Below are 22,039 nucleotides of genomic sequence, written 5' to 3' on the forward strand. Positions count from 1 at the left end.
CATCTAAAAAACTGTTTTATAAAACAATTTATGCAAGTAGGGGATAATACAGGAACAACATCGATGGGCATAGAACCCAAAGCATTTATCTTCTTCCTTCCTTGTTTCCACAGCACGTAAAGTACTTCTGTTAGCACTGACACCGTTAATCCTAATGTGTTGACACTTCCGTCACCCAAGGCAAGGGATTATCTCTTATTCATCTTTCCATCCCCGCCGGACACAGTGTCCTGCACGTGATTGGCAGGAGTACAATAAATGGGTTAAAGGAATAAGTCTGCAAACCCCATGAGAACTGTTTGCAAATCGGAAGGTATGTATGTGGAAAAAAAAAAAAAAAAAGAACGAAAATATATTGTTTTAGCTAATGTTGCTACTTTCATCCTTAAAAGAGGCATCACAAAGATAGTTGCAATTTAACAGTCCACGGAGCAGCTCTCAGCCAGGCTTTCCCAAGTCAAGTCAGAGCGACTTGGGACAAACGTCCTGTACTCTGAAGGCCCATGTAAACGGAGTTGCCTGGGTTGAATTCTCAGAAATCAGCCTGTAGGATTTCTGTAGGACAAAATAAATAGACTAGCCTTGCCAGGGGTGTGCCGAGCTATTATATTCAATCGTGAACAGGAAAGCAGCACAGGATATTTACACATGGAGCAGGAAGGAAGTATATAGGGTTGGACTCCAGCTGTACCCCCCCCCCCACCCCGTAAAGACAAAAAGAAAAGCCCTTGGTGACTGAGTGCCATAGGTGGGAAACATGAATTTAGTCAAAGTCAAGGGCGCTAACATTCAGACAGTGAAATTTCATTCATGGCAAGGAGATCTCTCTAGACAGTAGTGACATTTAAAGCGTCCTAGATCACAGACTCCCTTAAAAATCAGATGTAAAGCCGGGGTGCCTGGGTGGCTCAGTCGGTTGAGCGTCCGACTTCGGCTCAGGTCATGATCTCGTGGTCTGTGAGTTCAAGCCCCGCGTCGGGCTCTGGGCTGACAGCTCAGAGCCTGGAGCCTGCTTCATATTCTGGGTCTCCCTCTCTCTCTCTCTGCCCTCTCCCGCTCATGCTGCCTCTCTCTGTCTCTCAAAAATAAATAAACACTAAGAAAAAATTTTTTAAAAAATCAGATGAAAGCCGTGCTGACCCTCACCAGCACATACTCCCCGACAGCGAAAATCTTCACTGTTGCTGGTGGTGAACGGGCCTTCCTCCACCACGCCAGGCCATGAATTCCTACTAGGAAGAAGGAAATCTGGCAGCCAAATTAACCACCAGTGGGTCTGACTCCCACATCCATGTTCCTTCCATTTTGTCGATGGGTGACCGTGGACGAGACGTAACTGCTCCAGACTTCACGTGGCTCATCGGTAAAACGGTGTGATGGTATCTACCTTATTGCCAAGAGTAAAGGAATGGCTCTGAAATGTCCAGCATATGATAATCCCTCCACAAATATCAATTTCTCTTCAGTTATCAAGTGGGAGGTCCTAGGAGCGGGCAACATTGGAGGGAAAATGAATCACGGGGTTATTTTTTTCTCTTTCAAGTTGACCTTCGTTTTTTTCCTGCTCCCCAAGAGGTGTGGGTCATGATGTTGAAGAGGGCCAGGTGTTAGCGGGCCATCCAGGTCCCCAGGGAGGAAAAAGCAGAGCCTGTCCGGCAGACACATTTCTACCAAGCGGTCCCCACAGGGCCTGGCACTTGGTAGGGTCCAGATAAATGAGCAAGAAGGGAGGGAGAAGACGCAGAGGGAAGGAAGGAGAGGTGGGGGACCAGGAAGGGAAGGAAGACTGAAGTGGTTGGGATTTTTCTGCCACCACAGAGCTCCAAGAACAGGGTCCCCTGACAGGCACAGGATGAAGCAAAGCTGTGTATACCTGAAGATTCTCCTTGCCATACAGAATTTCACGGAACAAATGAGAAGGTGATGGATATGAAGGAAGCCACTTGCTGGGACGAGCTCTGCGTGTTGTGATGAATCACTCCATTCCACTCCTGAAACCAATACTGTGCTAAACTAAAACTTAAGCTAACATTTAAATAAAACTAAAATTGAAATAGTAATAAAATACAACCAAACAAAGAAATGGAAAGAAAAACAGACTGGGAAAACATCAAATTTCTAGACCGTGTCACTACAATTAACATAGAAGACTAAGAATGAAGAGGTGCCATTTTCCTCTTGAGAGGAAGGGTGATCTCGAAAATCTCTTGAAGTTTGAGGGGAGGGCCACGTGATGGAAACCGAGGCAGGACCTCGCCCTGTGTGTGGCCTAGGGCATGGCTCTTCACACAGTGGAGCTGCTTTTCCATTTGTAAAATTTTGGAGTCGGCCCAAACCAATGGTTCTCCATCTTGGTTTGTGCTTAGAACCACCAGGGAAGATTCTAAGGGTCCCCATGCTCAAGCCATGGTTCATACAGTAGAAAACTGTGGAGGTGGGGTGGGACATCGGCAATTTCAAAGCTTCCCAGGTGACCTCAATGTGCAGCTGAACTTGAGAACTACTCCTTCGGTGATCTCCAATTGTTTTTTAAAGTTTTTGATTTTTCTTTATTTTGAGAGAGAGAGGGAGACAGAATCCCCAGCAGGCTCTGCTCTGTCCGCGCAGAGCCCGACGTGGGGCTTGCACTCAACGAGCCTTGAGATCCTGACCTGAGGGGAAGTCGAGTCCAATGCTCCATCGACTGAGCCACCCAGGCGCCCCCTCCAGGTGATCTCCAGACTCTCACTTCTTGGGACGGCAGCATAGACATCACTTGAGATCTTTTGAGTAATCGAGACTCCGGCCTTATTCCAGAGCTAACACCATCCGAATCTGCATTTGAACAAGACCCCCGGCTAGTGTGTACTGACCTTTCGAGTTTAAAAGCTCTGGCCTAGACACTTCCAGCCGTTTGATCTCGCAATGCTTTGCTTCTGGTGCCGCTATTTAAATACAACTTTTGGATCTCAGCACCGGGCACGATGTCAGCGTTCAAAGTTTTATACGTGTGTTCCGTGTGTATATTTCAGAAGGGCACAAGAATATCCCATCACACCTGTACCACGCAGGGGGCTCGGCGAAAATAGATTGGAGGAAAAACAAAAAAACGTGGTAAAAGGTGCGGATGATTTTATGAGATTCTGATCAAAGATTGTTTTTCCTTTGTAGGAGGCAGTGGGGCCCCCTAAAGAGCCTCACTCTCAACGTCAGCGACGCCAGTGTGGTTATTAGAAACACCTGCCTCTCCACGGCAGTTTGTTATCCAATGTCTTCTCACCTGGCAACACATAATTTCCAGGTTCCTTCTCTGTTCATCATGCTACCCGATGGCGCCTTTGTCCGCAGCTCCCCTAGGAAGTAATAGGTGGTTGGCAGAAGAGAGTTTGACCACTCTGGAAGGTTCCTGTTATAACGTTCATCACCTCCTTTAAGCAGACAGAAGAGAGGTCTGTTCCGAAAAAAGCAACAATCATAAAACAGCCTCACCTTTAGAACTCAGTTTTGGTATTTTCAGTAAATCTCACCAGTTTTGGTGTGAAGAGTCCAAAGGATTGGGGTCATGGCCTTGAAGCGGTCATCTTACTACCTTATTCACGAGACTCATTTGACATCTGAAGCCACCAAGGATTAAGAAGAGGAGAAAAAGGATTTCTGGAACAGCAGAGCTCGGGGGAGAAGGGCCCTCCTTTCCAATCCCAGCTTCACACTTGTTAGATGTAGGACTTTGGGAAAGTCGCTTAACCTCTCTGGCTGCCTTTCTTGACACTTTAAAAATGGGGGAACCAATGATCACTACGTATAGAGTTGTGGGTGTTGAGTATGATGATGCGTGTAGAGTGTTAGGACAGGCCATTATCTATGAGCAGCTCAATGGCCTAACTGGTTACTGACCAACGATACCACATCCATTGGGATACCTACAACCATAAAACCAAAGATCCAACTGAACATGGCTTACACCAATAAGGAGATCCATTATGGTTTAAATCAAGACTCTACCACTTGAATCTTCCCATCTCCGCTTCTCACATTTTGTTGGCTACAGTTAAGGCATATACTCATTATATAACCATGAATCAAGCATATCAAGACAAACCTCCTCTTTCTCCATTATACTTCTTTTGATTTCTAATACCAGGTCATAGGCTGCGTCCGCGTAACAGAGGGTCACAATGACCCTTATTAGTTTGTCTGGCATCGCTGACCTTGGCTGAGCTCATTCGTGTATCTGGGGGTTGGATGATACAGGCTAGGCTTGACTGAGTGGCTCTGTTCCTCATTCTCCTTGGCCTATGATGCCAGCTGGGCCATGGTCTTCTCTTGTCCGGGAGAGGGGCTCAGGTGTCTTATGGCGTAGGCTTGGAACTGGCAACTTGGCTAACTTCCGCCCTTATTGCCACTGGTCGAGGCAAGTCACAATCAAGTCCAGAGACAAAAACGTGGGGCCGCAGGTTGTGTCCACCGTGAAGCCAAAGGGTATGGATGTGCAGGGGAGGGGTGGAGGAAGGTCCGAACGTGTTTCTGCCATTAGATTCTGCGCTGGTTATATTACAGTGTCATCCGATGGTCCCCTAAGTAAGCCGTCGCAGATGAGCCTGAGAGATCGCTTGTGAAAGGAAGGGTTTGCCCCGGACTTGGTGACCTTCCAGCTCTAGCCGGCCATGATTTACAGTGCGTGGAAGAAAACCTAGCGGAGTATGAAGACCTAAACAAAAGTGGTACAGAAGTGCTCTGAACCAGCATCCTGGGCTCCTGCTTCGACTTCACCGAATTCTGAAACCCGAGCGCAGGTATCCCCGGAATCGGCCCCAAACAGATGGCGCCACGCGGTGACTCTGCCTGGAGACAAGCGCCCTGAGCCCCGGGAGAAGGTTCTCGGGTGAGCAGAGAGCGCGGAGGATGCGCGGGTCGTGCAGGAGGCGGGTCCCGGCCAGATGTGCACGGCCGCCCCGCCCTCCCTGGCGCGCCCGGCCCCGCTGCACGGGGACAGGAGCCGCGCGCGCCTCGCCGGGGCGCCTCCACCGCCCGCTGCGACCGCGCCAGGGAGCGGCGGAGGCCCCGAGCGGCGGCCGAGGAGAGCGGAGGCGGCCGGCCCGCAGCGCCCCGGGGCCCGCGCCCTCCCGAGGGGGCGCAGCAGGAGCGGCGGGAGGCGGCGGAGGGAGGCCCCGGCGCCACGATGCCGCGGCCCTGGGCCCTGGCGCTCCCGCTGCTGCTCCCCTGGGTGGCAGGTGGATCGGGGGACGCGGCCAGGTGAGTGGTTATCGCCCGGCCTGAGCTCCCCCGCGCGGCGGCTTCTCTCTCTCTCCTCGGTCCCTCCAGGCACCCCTGCAGCGTAGGGGAGGGGGGGCGCCAGTGTGCGCGCGCGCTGAGACGGGGTTCCAAAAGGTGCGGGGCCCGGGGCGCCCACGGGCTCTCCAACCCGCGCCCCTTTGGCGAGGCTTGCTCCCCGGCACCCCCGCACCGCCTGCGCCCCACCTGGCGGCGTCGGGCGGGTTTCGGGGGGGAGAGAGGGCTCTGTGCCCAGCCCGGCGGGTGCGCGTTCTGGCTTGGTGGTCTGCACACATCTGTGCGGGTGCGAGCGGCGGTGGGTGGGTGGGTTCTGTGCCCGTGGACTTCTGTATCTTCCGTTCTGTCTGTAGGGCGCCCACTGATTGTCCGTCGCTAGTTTTGCTGGGGAAGGAGGGGGAGAAACTGAGGCCGAGGGAGTGTTTGCCGTGCTTGGGCTGAGCCCCGGGGGGGGGGGGGGGGGGCGCGCCCCCGCCCCTCCTCGCCCCTCCTCGGTCTAGGTGCCTTTCTGATTAAGGTTGACGAACCGGAAAGAAAGGGTGTGGGTGTCGGATGAAATTGACTCGTTTTTTCTTGCTGTGGCAATTGAGACTCTGAAGCCGTTCTCTCTACTGTTGATAAACTTCTGGAAGCCCTTGAAAAACTTCCTTCTCCAGAGATCAGCAAAGCCACTTGTAAAGACGAACGTAGTTAGGGCTTACTGTCGGCCTGGCCCCGTTCTAAACACTTGAGGACTATTAACCCCATTGAAAGCCCGTAAGTGTTGTGGTAATAAGCACTATGATTATAATCCCCATATGGCAGGGAAGAGAAATGAGGCACAGAGCAGTTGAATAACTTGCGCAAAGAGGCACAGCCAGTAAGTGATGGAGCCCGCGTTCAAACCCAGGCAGTCTGGCTCAGATTCCTGCACTCCTCTCCCGCACTAGGGCAGCCTTTTAGGAATCACTCCCTGGACATGCTTTCCCGGTTCTCTGGTTGTGATACCTTGCTTTCTGAGGTGCCCACTAGAGCTGGGTTCCTTTGTTGTAGCGCTGTTGACCTTTGGGGCTGGGCTGGACAATTCTTGGTTGGGGGTGGGTGGGAAAGCTTGTCCTGTGCGTTACAGACTTTTGAGCAGTATCTGTGGCCTCTGCCCACTAGATGCCAGTAGCAGCCTCTCCAGCTAGAATGTCCCCAGACACGCACCAAGGTGGGGGGTGGCGGCGGTGGCTTCCAGAATCCCTGCCCTGTGGAGATTTTTTTGTGTGTCACTAATTCCCAGGGAGAGCAGGCTGAGAGCCTTGGTGTGGAACAGGCTTCTTAAAGGTGAGCCTGACTATCTTTGTTTGACTTACAGGGGGGAAAAAAAAATCTTTCATCAGTCAGCCACCGTATTAAGGGATTTTGAAGTTCAAACAGAACAAACCTCAAACCAGGTTCTTAGAACGTATGATCGTAAGTTTCAATTTCCTTTCCACAATAAAAATGTAAACAGATGCAATTTTGCTCATAATCACGTTTTCCTGGAACGTTGGGGGGTTCTTGTATGGCTAGAAAGCCTAACTTAAGAAAGACCAAATGCTCTTTGGAGATGAGATTAACGGTTCCTCAGCAGCCGGCAAACCGACCTCCAAGAGCTCCACTCGCAAAGAGCCACCAAATTAAAATAAAAGCCGAAAAGCCCTCAAATAAACCAAGGAATAGTAAAACGAAGAATCCACGTCAGGATTCTGCAATTCCTTGGTTTTCGAGATGTGAAATGTGCTTCCTTTACACGGTATCAGGTTCACAAGCTGGTGTGTTATTACCTGCTCAGCGAGCTTGGAATGTCAGGCGGTCAGCCCTCCAGGAGCTGCCCAGAAACCACGTTTAATCAACTCCAGCCCCCACGTTACAGACGATATGTTCACCAAAAAGGCAAGGCACTTGCTTGGAGAAGAGTGTGTCTTCCAGTTGTTTCCTGAGGCTTCACAGCCTACAGTAAAATCTGTGACTGCTGTGTAGAGCTTTCTAATAGAAGCACTGTTTTCTTTTGTTTTTAATTAAGATACTGCACCATGATTTTCGTCATCTAGAAAATGGCATGCCTCCTAAATGGTTGCTTAGTGCATAGTACACACTTATCAGTCATCAACTGAATAAATCATTAGCAGCATGCATTTTCCTGATCTTAAGCATCAGTATTTGGCTTGAATCCTATGTATTTTTTTAAAAAAATCTTTCTAACGTTTTATTTATGTTCGAGAGAGAGACAGAGACAGAGCGTGAGCAGGGGAGGGGCAGAGAGAGAGGGAGACACAGAATCCGAAGCAGACTCCAGGCTCTGAGCCATCAGCACAGAGCCCGACGCAGGGCTCGAACTCATGAACCGCGAGATCATGACCTGAGCCGAAGTCGGACATTTAACTGTCTGAGCCACCCAGGCGCCCCTGAATCTTATATTTTTTAAATGGTCTCTGGGCATTGGGACTTTTTGCCGGTCTAGGACATTTATTGATCTGAATTCCACCTCCACAGTGTTCCAGGACCTAACACCGGTGTCTTTTGGCCTTGAGCACATGAGATAAATGTTACTGTTGTTAATCTTTTCAAGTTTGGAGCAATTCCCTGTTATAACATATATCTGGTAAACGTTTTTTTCTCTGTTGAAGTCAAGTGAAAATGTGAGAGGAAGGAATGAGTGGGTTCATGCTGAGGGTCTGTGCTCAGGGAGAGAGATGCCTGCTTTCTGTAAATCACGCCTATGTTGAGAACGGATTCTTCTCCGAGCCCTGCTAAGAAAGTGCCCTTGTACGAATTTTCCACACGTTTTGTGGCTTAAAAAATACACAGATTTATTCTCTTAGAGTTCTGGAGATCCACAATCCAAAATGAGTCATAAGGGGCTAAGACAAAGGGGTTCGGAGGGCTGGTTCCTTCTGGAGGCTCCAGGGGAGAATCTGTCCTTGTCTCTTACAGCTTCTGGAGGCTTCCAACAATCCTAGGCTTGCATCCACATCACTTCAGTCCCTTCCTCATCACCTTGCCTTTTTTCTCTTAGTCATCTTCCTCCCTCGAAGAAGCAGCCTGTGATTATATCAGCCCCACCCAGATATTCCAGGATGGTCTCTCTCTCATAAGATCCTTAATTTGATCACATCTGCAAAGTCCTTTTGCCATAAGGTAACACGTACAGGGTCCAAGCCTTAGGACGTGAATATCTTTGGGGAGACCATTTTTCAGCCTTCCACAGGAAGCAAGAACTGTGAATCCGTTGTTCTTGGTTTTATGGGCTGGATCTTTTTTTTTTAATTTTTTTAATGTTTTATTTATTTTTGAAAGATTGAGCCTGAGCATGAGAGGGGCAGAGAGAGAGAGACAGACAGACAGACACGGAATCCAAAGCAGGCTCCAGGCTCCAAGCTCCAAGCTGTCAGCACAGAGCCCTACACGGGGCTCGAACTCATGAACCGTGAGATCACGACCTGAGCCGGAGTCAGACGTTTCACCGACTGAGCCACCCAGCGGCCCCCCTGGATCTTGTTTTTAAACACGATTTTAATGATTTGTCAGTGGCTGAGGTATCATGCATCTTTTACATTTCATGGTCACTATTTCCTAGAAGAACTCCGCTCATTGGTTTAGGAGGTTATTAAAATCCTATTTATATGTAATTGATGCGTATAAGCCAAGGTTGCACGAACATTAAAATGAAAATAAGTATCTTACCCAGTCTTCATAAATCAGATCAGCATTTAACAAATACTGTTGACACTACGCGTGTCAGCGCTTTTCAGTGTGATTTCGATCACTTCTCTCCTCAACCCTAAGAAAGAGATATTGTACCTATTTGACAGACATTGGGATGGACAAGCTTGAAGAGATTTGATGAATTTCCAAGAACCTTATTTGATTGGCTCTTCTGCCTTTAGAGCAGTGACATTCCAATATTCCAAATTTATTCCCCCACCCCCCAAATTGGATACATCGATGCTGGCATAATCTCAGAAGCAATTCTGAGACCAGGATTCGAGTGTATGTGGTTTATTTGTAAGGTGACCCCAGAAAGTTCTAGTAGGGAACGAAATGTTTTCAAAGTAAGTTACCACTGTGATTTCATCCTGCTGGGGAATTCTGGAAGACCGTAGGACACACGGCTCAAAGTTACCCCCCTGAAGGCAAGGGAGCTGGGGTATTTATACTCCCATCAGTCATTGGTTGAAGGCTTCTGAGGGGGGCAGTCTACACTTTCAGCTTACCGTGGGCACAGGCAGAGCTGGCTGCCGCCGACAGAGAAGACCCTTGAACATCACGAAACAAGGCTGGCCACCAGCCACAAGGCACCATTTGTCACTAACCTGATGACACAGGGAAATGCCGCAGGCATTTGTGCTTCTGGTGACAAGTTCCAGGACACAGAGTCCTCTGGGGAGACTGGGGGCAGGACATATGGGTGTCCTAAGGTTTTGTGGGCTGAGTTGTGTCCTCCCCTCCCAAATTCACACGTTGAGAATGTGACTCTTGGGGGACATAGTGTCTTTAAAGTGGTAACTAGTTAAAAATGAGGTCATTAGGGTGGCCCTAATCCAGTATGACTGGTGTCTTCCTAAGAAGACATTAGGACACAAGGCTCACCCACGCGCACGCACACACACGTACAACCACAGAAAAAAGACTGGAAAGACCATGTGAAGGTACAGGGAGAAGATGGCCATCTGTAAGCCAAGGAGTGAGGCCTCAGAAGAAACCATCTGTGGCTTGATCTCAGACTTCCAGCCTCCAGAATTGTGAAAAAATGAATTTTGGTCCTGAAGCCACCCAGTTTGGGGTACATTGTCACGAAAGCCCTAGCAAACGAACACGCAAGTTAAGCGCACAAAAGGTAGAGACCCTATGGGACGTGATCTTGATTTCCGGTTGAATGCACACTGAAAACTGGGCCTCCCAAGACATGTGACGTTGGGGATTTTAGGTAGGAGATGTCAGAATAGGGTAACTGGCCAGTGAGTAGAGCAACATTGCCTTTTGACCCTTTAATATTGGCCACAAGTGAGTGAAAACCCACATAACCTTGGCTTAAACAAATAGAACTGTGTTTCTCACATAGGAGGGGGTAGTTGGGTCAGTCAGGCACCCAGGCTGCACCATCTAACATCTCTACCAGAAGGTTCCCCCTTCGTAGCCAAAGATGGCTTCTAGAGCTCTGGCGAATCTGTCCACATTCCAGCCATAAGAAGAACAGATATTGAGGTCCCTCTTGCGATGTCAGCCATGTGTAAATTACAGATCATGTCTCCAATTTACAGATGAATAAACTGAGTTTCAAAAGACTGAGTGATTAAGTGATTTGCTTAAAATATCATAGCAGAGAGGTAGCAGATTTAAAAGCTGTGGTTGGGGCGCCTGGGTGGCTTGGTCGGTTAAGCGTCCGACTTCAGCTCAGGTCATGATCTCACGGTCCGTGAGTTCGAGCCCCCGCGTCGGGCTCTGTGCTGACAGCTCGGAGCCTGGAGCCTGCTTCGGATTCTGTGTCTCCCTCTCTCTCTGCCCCTCCCCACTCATGCTCTGTCTCTCTCTGTCTCAAAAATAAATAAACGTAAAAAAAAAAAAAATTTAAAAGCTGTGGTTGTCTCCCAAGGATAGTTAGATCACTTTCCATGAGGTGTTCTATCCAGAGTAATCAGTGTACTGGTTTAAATACTAACCTGTTTTAAATCTGAAGGTCTCGGGGCGCCTGGGTGGCTCAGTCGGTTGAGCGTCCGACTTTGGCTCAGGTCATGATCTCACGGTCCGTGAGTTCGAGCCCCGCGTCGGGCTCTGTGCTGACAGCTCAGAGCCTGGAGCCTGTTTCAGATTCTGTGTCTCCCTCTTTCTGACCCTCCCCCGTTCATGCTCTGTCTCTCTCTGTCTCAAAAATAAGTAAACGTTAAAAAAAAAAAAAAAGAATTAAAAAAAAATCTGAAGGTCTCATTTTTTGTGGGTTTTTTTTAAAGTTTATTTATTTGTTTTGAGAGAGAGAGAGCATGAGCTGGGGAGGGGCAGGTGGAGAGGGGGACAGAGGATCTGAAGCAGGCTCTGTGCTGTCAGCAGTGAGCCCAATGCGGGGCTCGAACCCACAAACGGTGAGATCATGACCTGAGCCAAAGTCGGACACTTAGGCGACTGAGCCACCCAGGCGCCCCTGAAGGTCTTGTTTATGAAAACAAATGAACAAAACCCCCCAAAACCCAATGTTCTAAAAGTAGTTAAAACTAATTCACTTCAACTCAACATTAATCGAACAAACGACATGCCCAAACATTCTCCTGGATGCCAGAGATACATATCTCTCTGCCGCCCCCACTGAACAACTTTGTAGGACAGGCAACATCTCTGTCTGTTTTGGTGAATGGGGTGCAGGGTGAGGGTCGTAACTCTAGCTCCCAGCCCCGTGCCCGGCACATAGTAGGTGTTGCATTCCAAAGAATGAATACGTATATATTATATTTTTACGTATTACAGTTGACCCTTAACACGCGTTTGAACTACTTGGATTTTTTATGGTACAGTACTGTGGATGCATTCTCTCTTAATAACATTTCATTTTCTCTAGCTTACTTTACTGTAAGAACACCATATTAATACGTATACAGAATACGTGTTAATCAACCTTTGTATGTTATCGGTAAGGCTTCCAGTCAACGGGTAGGCTATTAGTTCAATTTGGGGGGAGTCAAAAGTTATACAAGGATTTTTGACTGTGCCGGCGGCCAGCGCCCCTAACTCCCACGTTGTGCACAGATGAACTGCGTCTGTTTATGTATATATAGACACGTATAAAACTATATACACATTTGTGTGTGTGTGTGTGTGTGTATGGTGGGGGGGAGAGAGCATAGAGAACATAGGAAACATTCCACGGAAACCAGATAGGAGAAATTTAGTCTGCGTGAGTCAGGGAAAGTGGAGGACAGGGGCTGACATTTAAACTGTCCTTGCGGAATGAATATGAGCCCACGTGATAGAAAACAGAGGGCAGAAAGCCAGGATTCCACTGCTTAATTCCCAGTAGATGTTTCATAGGAATAAACGAATGGCTGGCTGGATTGATACATACCTGCAAGAGGAATGTGAAAGGAAGGCATCGGGCCCAGATAGGAAGTGGACTGGCCAGCATCTGGGGTCACGAGCCCAGGGACAGCCAAGAAGGCAAGCTGGAACCAGGCTGCAGGGAGCCTGTGGGTTGGGCCACGGGACACGGGCTCGGTTGTGAGAGCAGAGAGCAAGGGGGGGGCCTTGCAGGCCGCGTTCTGTAAAGCTAACCCCATCATGACCAATTCAAGCTCAGAATGATCACACAATTGCACTGAATTATCTTTAAGGCAGCGGACCGTAGTTCAGTTGGACTGGCAGTATTTTTCCTTTCCGGATGTACATATTAGTGCGCTTATGATCCGTGGCGCCTCAGACTTGATGAAAACAAATGCAACATTAAAAATCGTACCAAAGCCCCAAATATCTCTACAAAGACCATCACCTCTGCTCTTCGGGTAGTCCCTTTGCTTGGTTTCTGGGCACCACATGCATTAATTTTCTACTGCCGTTCTACAGAATACTCCAAAGCTCAGAGGTTTCAAACGACATTTCTTATCCCTCACGGTTTCTGTGAGCTGGGAGTTCGGGAGCACGTCAGCTGCACAGGGCTTGGGGCTTTGCACAGGGTTGCAGCCAAGTTGTCGGCCAATGCTGTGGTCCTCAGAAGGCTGGACTCCGGCCGGAGGGTCTGCTTCCAAGATGGCGCACTCACCCGACCACAGCAGGAGACTTCGGCTCCTCAGTGGCTGGTGGCAGGAGGTCTCAGCCCCTGGCCTTGTGGACCTCTCCATGGAACTGCTTGAGGGTCCTCATGGCATGTCAGCAGACTTCCACATCTCAAGAAATCCGAGAGAGAGAGAAGGCGAAGGTTGCTACGCTTTCTGTGTCCTAATCTCGGAAGTGAGCCTCTGTCACGCCCACCATGATCTCTTCGTCTGAAGCCAGGCACGAAGTCCAGTCCCACATAAGGGGTGGGGACGTGGGCTTCACCTTTTGAAAGGGGGACTGGCAAAAAAAAATTTGTGGGTATGTTTTAAAACCACCACATCACACTTTCTGGTTTTCCTTCTCCCACGCTGGTTACTCCTTCTCAGCCTCTTTCATCAGCCTCCATTTGCAGAGTTCCATCTCTGACCCGAGTTTATTCCTTGTCTATACTCCATCCAGGCGATCTTTCCAGTTCTAGCTGTTTCAATGCCATCTATGGGTAGACGGCTTCAAAATGTCAGCATCGAGCCCCAGGTGCTCTCTGCTGTACTCTTGACCTGTCCATTGGGATGTCCCGTTGAGCTTAGGACATCCCAAACTGAGCTCTAGATCAGCTCTCCAGAACTCACTGCCCCCCGTCTCACCCAGTCTCTCTCTTCCAGAACAAACAGTATCCCCACTGGTTCAAGCCCAAAACCTGGGCATCATTCCTGACAACTCACTCTTCTCCCCTCTTCTCTTCAGTCTGGCGCTAAATCCCATTGCGGACCGCGTCCCAAGCCCATCTCCTGGCCTCCCTCTCGCCTGCCACCACCCGGCCACATCACCGTCATCTGTCACCTGAACCCCTACAGTAGCATCCCTTTCCCGCTTCTTGTGTCCCCTCTAGTTCAGTCCCAAAGTGTTCCTCTTAAGATTTAAATCAGATGGTGTTAGCCCTCTCCCTAAAGCCTTTCGGTGGCTTTCCATTGATTAAGAATAAAATCTGTTCCATCTAAGATGATGTAGAAGGCCCTGTTTGATCTAGCGTTGCCTAGTTCTCAGACTCCATTTTCTGCCCTTGGCCCCCATGCCTTTCCCTCCTCGACTAACCACTTGTATTCAGACCCTTGTTTCGATCGGCCTCTGGAAGAGCCCAAACTAGGACCACCCCCGTGCCCAGTTTCCACGGGCTCCTGAGCTTGGAAGGCAAGCGAGAGAAATGGAGGAAGCCATGGGAGGCACCACGTGTTGCACTACCATTCGTGACCCGGGAGACTGGAAGGTAAGGGACACACCCCGGGGCACACCTGATAGTCTGGGCATTTTTTGATGAGGCTTTTCAGTGCCTACGCATCTGGGAAGGTGAGACGCTTTGGGGCATCCCTGGGCCTGTTGGACTTGGGCTCTGTATATCGAAGATGTGTCGGAAATCAGAATTAATCCTAACCGGTTAGGTACAACGGACCAGCCGTCCTGGGAATTCTGATAAACACAAAAGGAAACAAAGCAAAGAGACCTCCTGGCCGGACCTGACGGCCCCTCTCTAGAAACCATTTCGTTCCATTTGTTTGGCCATATATAAACGTGAGCGAAAGAAGTTTTAACTCCTCAATTTGTCTTGTAGAAGGAATAGCCTAAAGTTTCCTGGAACCTGACCATCAGCAAGCAAAGCAAGAGCTCTGGCACAGTATATTTTTGCGGAAAATAAGGAATCCCATGAAGACATACTACACTACTTACACAATCCCTGGAATGTTTTTAAATTAACTTCAGCTGTGGAGATGGCGATTCGTGATTAATTCGATCAGTGTAGACAGCAAGCTGCATAATGCGTTAAAGGAACTGGGGACAGTTTGGCATTTAGCTCAGACTCCCACAGCTCAGAGCCTCCTCTCCACAGACGTTTGCTCATCTACACTGACACGTCCCTGCCTCGGGAACAGGTTCCCTGGGCCTCCGATATGCCAAACGTTGTTCAGCAAGAGAGATCTGAGAGAGACCGCCGCTAGCCGACCGGGCCAGACCTCCCGAGATGGCCGAGGATGTTGCTGGGGTCAGTTCAGCCCACGATCAGGAATTCTCTTTCTAGGTTCGTAAATCCCTTTGGATTGATGACCCCGCGTTTATCGGGTCCCAGCAGGTTAGGTAATCCAGCCAAATGCATACAAGCACATTATAGTCTGGCATGCGTTAAATTCCAGTGGTTCGTACTGTGCCGGAAGCATGCCTCCTTCGTATCTTGGAATGCACTGCTCCAGTTTCGTACATTTAAAAAATTTTTTTCTTACATTTATTTATTTTTGAGAGACAGAGCACAAGTTGGGGAGGGGCAGAGAGAGAGGGAGACACAGAATCCGGCTCAGAATCTGAGCCATCAGCACAGAACCCGACGTGGGGCTCGAACTCACGAACCGCGAGATCACGACCTGAGCCGAAGTTGGGCGCTTCACCGACTGAGCCACTCAGGCGCCCCGCCAGTTTTGTACATTTTAAGAAATACATGCTGGGGTGCCTGGGTGGCTCAGTCGGTGAAGCGTCCGACTGCAGCTCAAGTCGTGATCTCGCGGTTCGTGAGTTCAAGCCCCACGTTGGGCTCTGTGCTGACAGTTCAGAGCCTGGAGTCTGCTTGGATTCTCTGTCTCCCTCTCTCTGCTGCTCCCTGCTCGTCTCTGTCTCTCTCTCAAAAATAAACATTAAGAAAATAAATAAAAAATACACGGTTCACTAAACAGGGAACTGAATGCAATTCATGTTGATAGTTTCGTAAGATTTTATTTGTGCAAACAGATGCACGTATGAGAAATAAAAAAATAAAAAACAGATGCGCGTATGAGGAAAACATGTGCGCTAGACTTTAGGAAAGGAAATCGCTCTTGAGATACTACTCTGTTGATCAGGGTAGGCTAATTTCTGTATCAAACCATCTCAAGTTTGCAGTGGCTCAACACGGTTAAGTTTATTTCTTCACCTGCCTTGAAGTCCAAGGCATGTTTGAGAGACTTCTGCTACGTGTTTTCACACGGGTCCAGGCTCCAGGTCCACAGAATCCTTTTTGTTCAATGGGCTGTTAGAAATGGAGCGTGTCCGGGATCCCACGGGAGGCTTTGTGAACAGACCTGGGGGTGATCTGCCCGCTTTTGATTGGCCCAAACCGGTCATGGTGACCCCACCTCACTGGCAGGCTGGCGGGCAAGCATAGTGTAGCCCAGGAGACACAGAAGCCGATTTGCCGAGTACCTATAACGTTCTCATCCACGATCGTTAAATCGTAACGCGAAAGTTCAGAAACTTGGCCATTTTGGGGGGCCAGTTTCATCTTGTAAAAATTTCATGTAGTTTAACCTAATAGTGTATGTCCCTCATCCAGAATACAACCAGATATTAAAGTAAAAACGATAATTGAATTAATGGTGGGAAAGTTAGTGATTGGACAGGAATTGGAGCAAAAGACAGGTGGAAGGAGGATGCTAGGGAAGTAATCTGAATAATTCGCTAACATTAACTTGCAATGCCGTGCAAGAACTCTAGATTAAAGAACTATAGATTAAACTTTTTTTTTTTTAGCGCTTTTTAAAGGATTTTATAAGCCCATGTGCCCTGCTAGTATTGTCGAGATGCTTGCCTGCGCTGCGTTCCTTTCTTCCCCTCAATCGTATTGTTTCAACTTAAACAGAAATATTTTAATACTTACTTTTTTATCCATCATTTTAAATAACTGCATATGTGCATTTCAGAAAAAAAAAAGAAAAACCCGGCAAACATAGAATGTAGAGCCGGATTCTTGGGGTAATAAATCAATTTCCTCTGGCATCTACAAACCAACAAGTAATTATTAGCCATTTTATCCGCCAGAGAGTCCCCCCCCCCCCCCCGCCGCCTTTAAACTAGTTTTCCATTTTCCTGACCAGATGTAGAATCGGATGATTAAACCACTAAAATCCCATTTGTGGCTGTCCCTTTGAATTAAAAGGCATGTTGCTCGTTTGTGGACTTGCGTGGTTCTCTGATGGTTTTTCCTATGCTGTTGTTTCAAGCTGCTCGGTCTTCTTTAGGAAATATGCACAGAACATGTCGCTGCAGCTACAGAGAAGCTGTCGGCTGAACTGGTATTTTCTGATTTCTGTAGTTGCCCAGACATCAGAATCCATTGTATGGTTCTCAATCATAAGTTCATTCTTAACTATTGTTTCCTTTTTTTTTTTTTTTTTTTGCCAAATGGGAATAAAGCTAGATTTAATAACAAATCTCCCTTATCTTCTAACAAAGCTGTAATGCTAAGATGCATTTGTGGGGAAGGAACTCTTTACAGCGGATAAGAAATCTTACTTGATTAACAAGTCTTTGGTGGCCCAAGAGTGGGTCGTTAACATTTTGGAGAGCTTTTCAAGTGATGCTTTGTACCCAACGTCAAAAATGATGATTTGGGAGAAATCGATACACCTCAGATTTCCCAGCTTCACCTTTTCACCTAAAGACACGCATGGGAAAGCAAGAAAACTCGAGAAGAAGGATTTCTCTGGAGAGTTGCGGTAATGTGCGAGCACTGTTCAGACAGAGGACCCTGGACTCTTTCCCCAAAGTTTTTAAATTAGGCTTTTAAAAAAATATCGTGTTTCAACCAATTTCAATTTTTTTGTTGTGATTTTACATCCCAACAGCTTTGGCAATCTTTTTTTTTTTTTTTTTTTTGAGGTGAAATTGACAGATAATATTAATTACAGGTGTACAACATAATGACTTAATATTTGTATCTATTGCAAAATGATCACCATTAGGTCAAGTTACTGTCTGTCACCATGCATAGCTGCAATTTTTTTTCTTGTAACAACTTTTAAGACTTTTTCTCTTAGCAGCTTTCAAATATGCAAAATAGTATTATTAACCATCTGTATATTACATCCCTATGACTTACGTATTTTATAACTAGAAGTTTATACCTTTTGACCCCCTTTACCCATTTCACGTTTACCCCCACCTCCCTGCCTTTGGCAACCACCCATCTCTTCTCTGTATTTATGAGCTTGTGTTTTTTTTTGTTGTTGTTTGTTATTTATATTCCACATAGAAGTGAGCTCATATGCTTTTGTCTTTTTCTGTCTGACTTATTTCACTTAGCATAACGTCCTCACGGTTCATCCATGTTTTCGCATATGGCAAAATTTCACACTTTTTTTTATGACTGAATAATACTCCATTGTGTATATATACATACCACATTTCTTTCTTAACTTCTTTCTTCTTTCTTTCTTTCTTTCTTTCTTTCTTTCTTTCTTTCTTTCTTTCTTTTTTAAGATTTATTTTTGAGAGAGAAAGCACAAGTAGGGAAGGGGCAGAGAGAAAGGGGGACAGAGAATCCGAAGCGGGCTCTGCACTGACAGTAGCGAGCCTGATGCGGGGCTTGAACCCACGAACCGTGGGATCATGACCTAAACTCAAGTCGGACGCTCAACCGACGGAGCCACCCAGGTGCCCCATATACCACATTTTCTTTATCCATTTATCCGTCAGTGGACACTTAGGTTGTTTCCAGATCTTGGCTATTGTAAATAATGCTGCAGTGAACATGGGGCGTGTGTGTATCTTTTCAAGCTGGTGGTTTCATTTTCTTTGGATAAATACTCAGAAGTGGAACTGCTAGGTCATATGGTAGTTTTCTTTTTAATTTTTTGAGGAACTTCCATACTGTTTTCCAATTCACATTCCCATCAGCGGTGCACAGGGGCTCCCTTTTCTCCCCATCCTCGCCAACACTTATTTCTTGCCTTTTCGATAACAGCCATTCTAACTGGTATGAGGTGATCTGTCCTTGTGGTTTCGATTTGCGTTTCCTTGATGACGAGTGACGTTGAGCATCTTTTCATATACCTGTTGGCCATCTGGCTGTCTTTGCAAAAATGTTTATTCAGATCTGCCTTTTTTTTTTTTTTTTAAATCAGGTTGGTCTTGTTGTTATTGAGTTGTATGGGCTCTTTATATATTTCGGGTATTAACCCCTTACCGGATATATGATTTGCAAATATTTTCTCCCATTCAGTAGGTTGCCTTTTCATTTTGTTGACGGTTTCCTTTGCTGTGCAGAAGCTTTTTAGTTTGAAGTCACCCCACGGAGGCTGCTCTGTCTTGCAAAATCCTGGATATTTCCAAACCGCTTGAAATCCTTCTGTAACTCTCCAGAGCCTTCAGGATGGACAAAATGTTTTGCACGGTCACGGGCCTTTTCTTTCTGGCCCCTGCTTATCTCTCTGCTCCCTTCTGCTCCCCATACCCTCCCCACTTCCCTTCCCACTCCCCTGCTCTGAACAGACACCCCTGTCTGAGCTCTAGTTGATAGGCCACCAATCCTCGTGTTCTTAGTGGCTCCCTCCTTGGCACAGGCTATTTTCTTTGCCTGGAACATCTTCCCCACCAAACAGCCTCCTTTCGTGTTACCCGGGTAGGTCCCGTCAGTCACCAGAATTCGCAGCAGGCCCCCATTTCATCCAGAAAACCCCTCCCCTGCCCACCTGAACCTAACGATTCTTGTATCTTCTCTGAGCTCCTGAGAACTTACTCCTTGGATAAGATTTGTCATGTTGGAGTGTAATTATCTGTTCACTTGCCTCTCTTCATGCCTAGATTATAAGTTCTTTGTGGGCAGGAGCTGTTCCTTATATATGTCTAGAGTCTCAGCGCCCACTACAGTGCCTAACATGTGTAGTTACTGAATAAATTTGGGGTGAACAAATGGAAAGATGGACGAATGAATAGCGCGGGAGGGTGGAATTATTTTCCCTCTACCGTTCGAGGTTCTTGACTGAGTTCTCCCTGTAATAAAAGATTAATAGAAAACCAAGCAGAAGTGCAATAACGTATCTACCTGCTGCGCACATGGGGGAGACCCAGGAAAACCAAATAACTCCCCCAAATGGAGTTATTTAAGGAACATCTCCAGCTAAAGACCAAAGGTGATGTTGAGGGTGGGGGGGGGGGGGAACAGGTTATGAGAGGTTACCAGGCAAAGCACTGTAAACAAGGGTGAGGCTGTTACACAGATTTAAGTCCTGGCCTTCTCCATTGATAACAGTTTCTTGAGATTTAAAGTCATCATTGGGGTACCTGGGTGGCTCAGTCAGTTAAGCGTCCGACTTCCACTCAGGTCATGATCTTGTGGTCCGTGGGTTCAAGCGAGCCCCACATTGGGCTCTGCACTGTTAGTGCGGAGCCTGTCTGGGATTCTCTCTCCCTTTCTCTCTGCCCTTCCCCTGCTTGTGTGTGCGCTCTCACGCTCTCTCTCTCTCTCTCTCTCTCAAAATAAATAACTTAAAAAAAATAATAAAGCCATTATCCCCTTCCTGGTACAGAGAGGGGGACACCCTTACAGATGGAGATTTCTCTTCTTCTCAGGTTTTCAGAGCTTCTCCTATGTCTGCTATTTCTTAAAAATAATCAGCCCCAAATAGCCCTTATGCCAAAGAAGCATATTTTGAGGTGAAAACTCTGTTCCCCTTCCATACTTTGGTGAAGTGTGTTCCCCTCTGACTTTTGATACAATGTAAAGTCCCCCGGTCTTTTTCTTGGCCCTGGTTTCTTCAGGTGTAAAATGATAGGGTAGAACGGGGCTGATGCCTAAGGTTACTTTCTTTAAGGTAAAATTCTATAATAACCTCCCCTTACGATGAAAACTGATTCGTAGGTACGTTAACAAGTCAATTCGCGTGGAAACTGTGGCAACCACAAGAATGTGCCTTGCAGACTTCCAACTGCGGGGGGTGTAATTGACCCAGGGCCCCGACTACTCTGCTCTTAGAAATCCATCACCACATTTGGGGCGCCTGTGTGGCTCAGTGGGTTATGTGTCCGCCTTTGGCTCGGGTCATGAATCTCGCAGACCGTGAGTTCAGGCCCCGCGTCGGGCTCTGTGCTGACAGCTCAGGGCCTGGAGCCTGCTTCTGATTCTGTGTCTCTGTCTCTCTCTGCCCCTCCCCTGCTCGTGCTCTCTCTCTCTCTCTCTCTCAAAAATAAATAAACATTTAAAAAAAAAAAAGAAAAATCCATCTTTTTTAAAAAAAAAAAGAAAAAGCAAAATCCTTGCTCATTTGAGCAAGGCCACGCCTCCCACGGGCTGCTCCCTCCAGGCCGCCTTCCAGGCTGAGCATGGCAGGGATACTAAGGCAGGACCTTTTGTGGGAAATACCACTCTCCTCTGAAGGTCAGCTTGGGCTCCAGGAGTCCCCTCGGTTTTGCCAAACCTTCCTTAGACTACGCGGCAGCCTCGGATGCTTCCGCTCAACTTTTTTCCCCGTTCCCTCCGCTCAGAGTCAGACGTTCATGGGGCTCCAATAGATGTCCCAGCCTTCCCCGGCTCCCGTCCATTTTCTCTCACAGGTGTTTCCTGTAATAACATCCTTGCACGTTTAGTCCCCTTATGGGTTCTGCTTCTCAGGGGACTCGGACTGAAGCAGAAACCTAGTTCAAACTGAGATTCTTTTCGTTGATTATGAGTCAGTGGCAGTTTTAAACCTTATACCCTCTTCAACACATCTAATAATAATCCTACGCTACTGAGAGCGATCAGGTAGAGGGCATTTACCGTGTTAGTCACTGTTCTAAGCCCTTTACGTATATGTATTCAGTCATCTCGTTGTCACGAAAACCCTTACAGTAAATACCCTTTTCATCCTCATTTTACAAATGAGATCAGTTGAGACAGAGAGAGGTGAAGTAACGTGCTGAAAGTCACAGGTCCGTATATAGTAGAGCCAAGATTCCAACTCAGGAAGGAGACCATAGTCCTAACCATCATATTTTATAACCACTCAGCATCAGCTGATGCTGCTTTTTCTAGAAACACTCTCTGCATTTGGCTTTCCTGACACTGTACTAACCTGGTGTTCCTTTTACCTTTCTGAGCATTGTTTGGGTCTCTTTCTGGACCTTTCCCCTCCCTCCTTGGCCCACCTTCACGTGCTAGTTTCCCTGGGGCTGTGCCCCGAGCCTTCTTTTCTTCTTACACTACATGCATTCCCATGGACTCAGTAATCAAGTACCTCCAGAAGACTCCGGAATG

At 47.6% G+C, this 22,039-nt stretch overlaps 1 protein-coding gene across 2 annotated transcripts in view; it reads left to right on the forward strand.

Annotated features, from left to right (window-relative positions):
* Positions 1 to 4,956: 4,956 nt before the first annotated feature.
* EGFL6 (EGF like domain multiple 6) overlaps positions 4,957 to 22,039 on the forward strand; it is a 55,626-nt gene continuing 38,543 nt past the window's right edge. For both annotated transcript variants that reach the window (XM_053891831.1, XM_053891832.1), the window contains exon 1: positions 4,957 to 5,232. In XM_053891831.1, the coding sequence (XP_053747806.1) occupies positions 5,159 to 5,232 (74 nt within the window). In that variant the 5' untranslated portion in view covers positions 4,957 to 5,158. The remainder of the gene's footprint in view (positions 5,233 to 22,039) is intronic.

The sequence above is a fragment of the Panthera pardus genome, unplaced genomic scaffold (assembly GCF_024362965.1).
Source record: "Panthera pardus isolate Hobbes unplaced genomic scaffold, ASM2436296v1 HiC_scaffold_27, whole genome shotgun sequence".
NCBI lineage: Eukaryota > Metazoa > Chordata > Mammalia > Carnivora > Felidae > Panthera > Panthera pardus.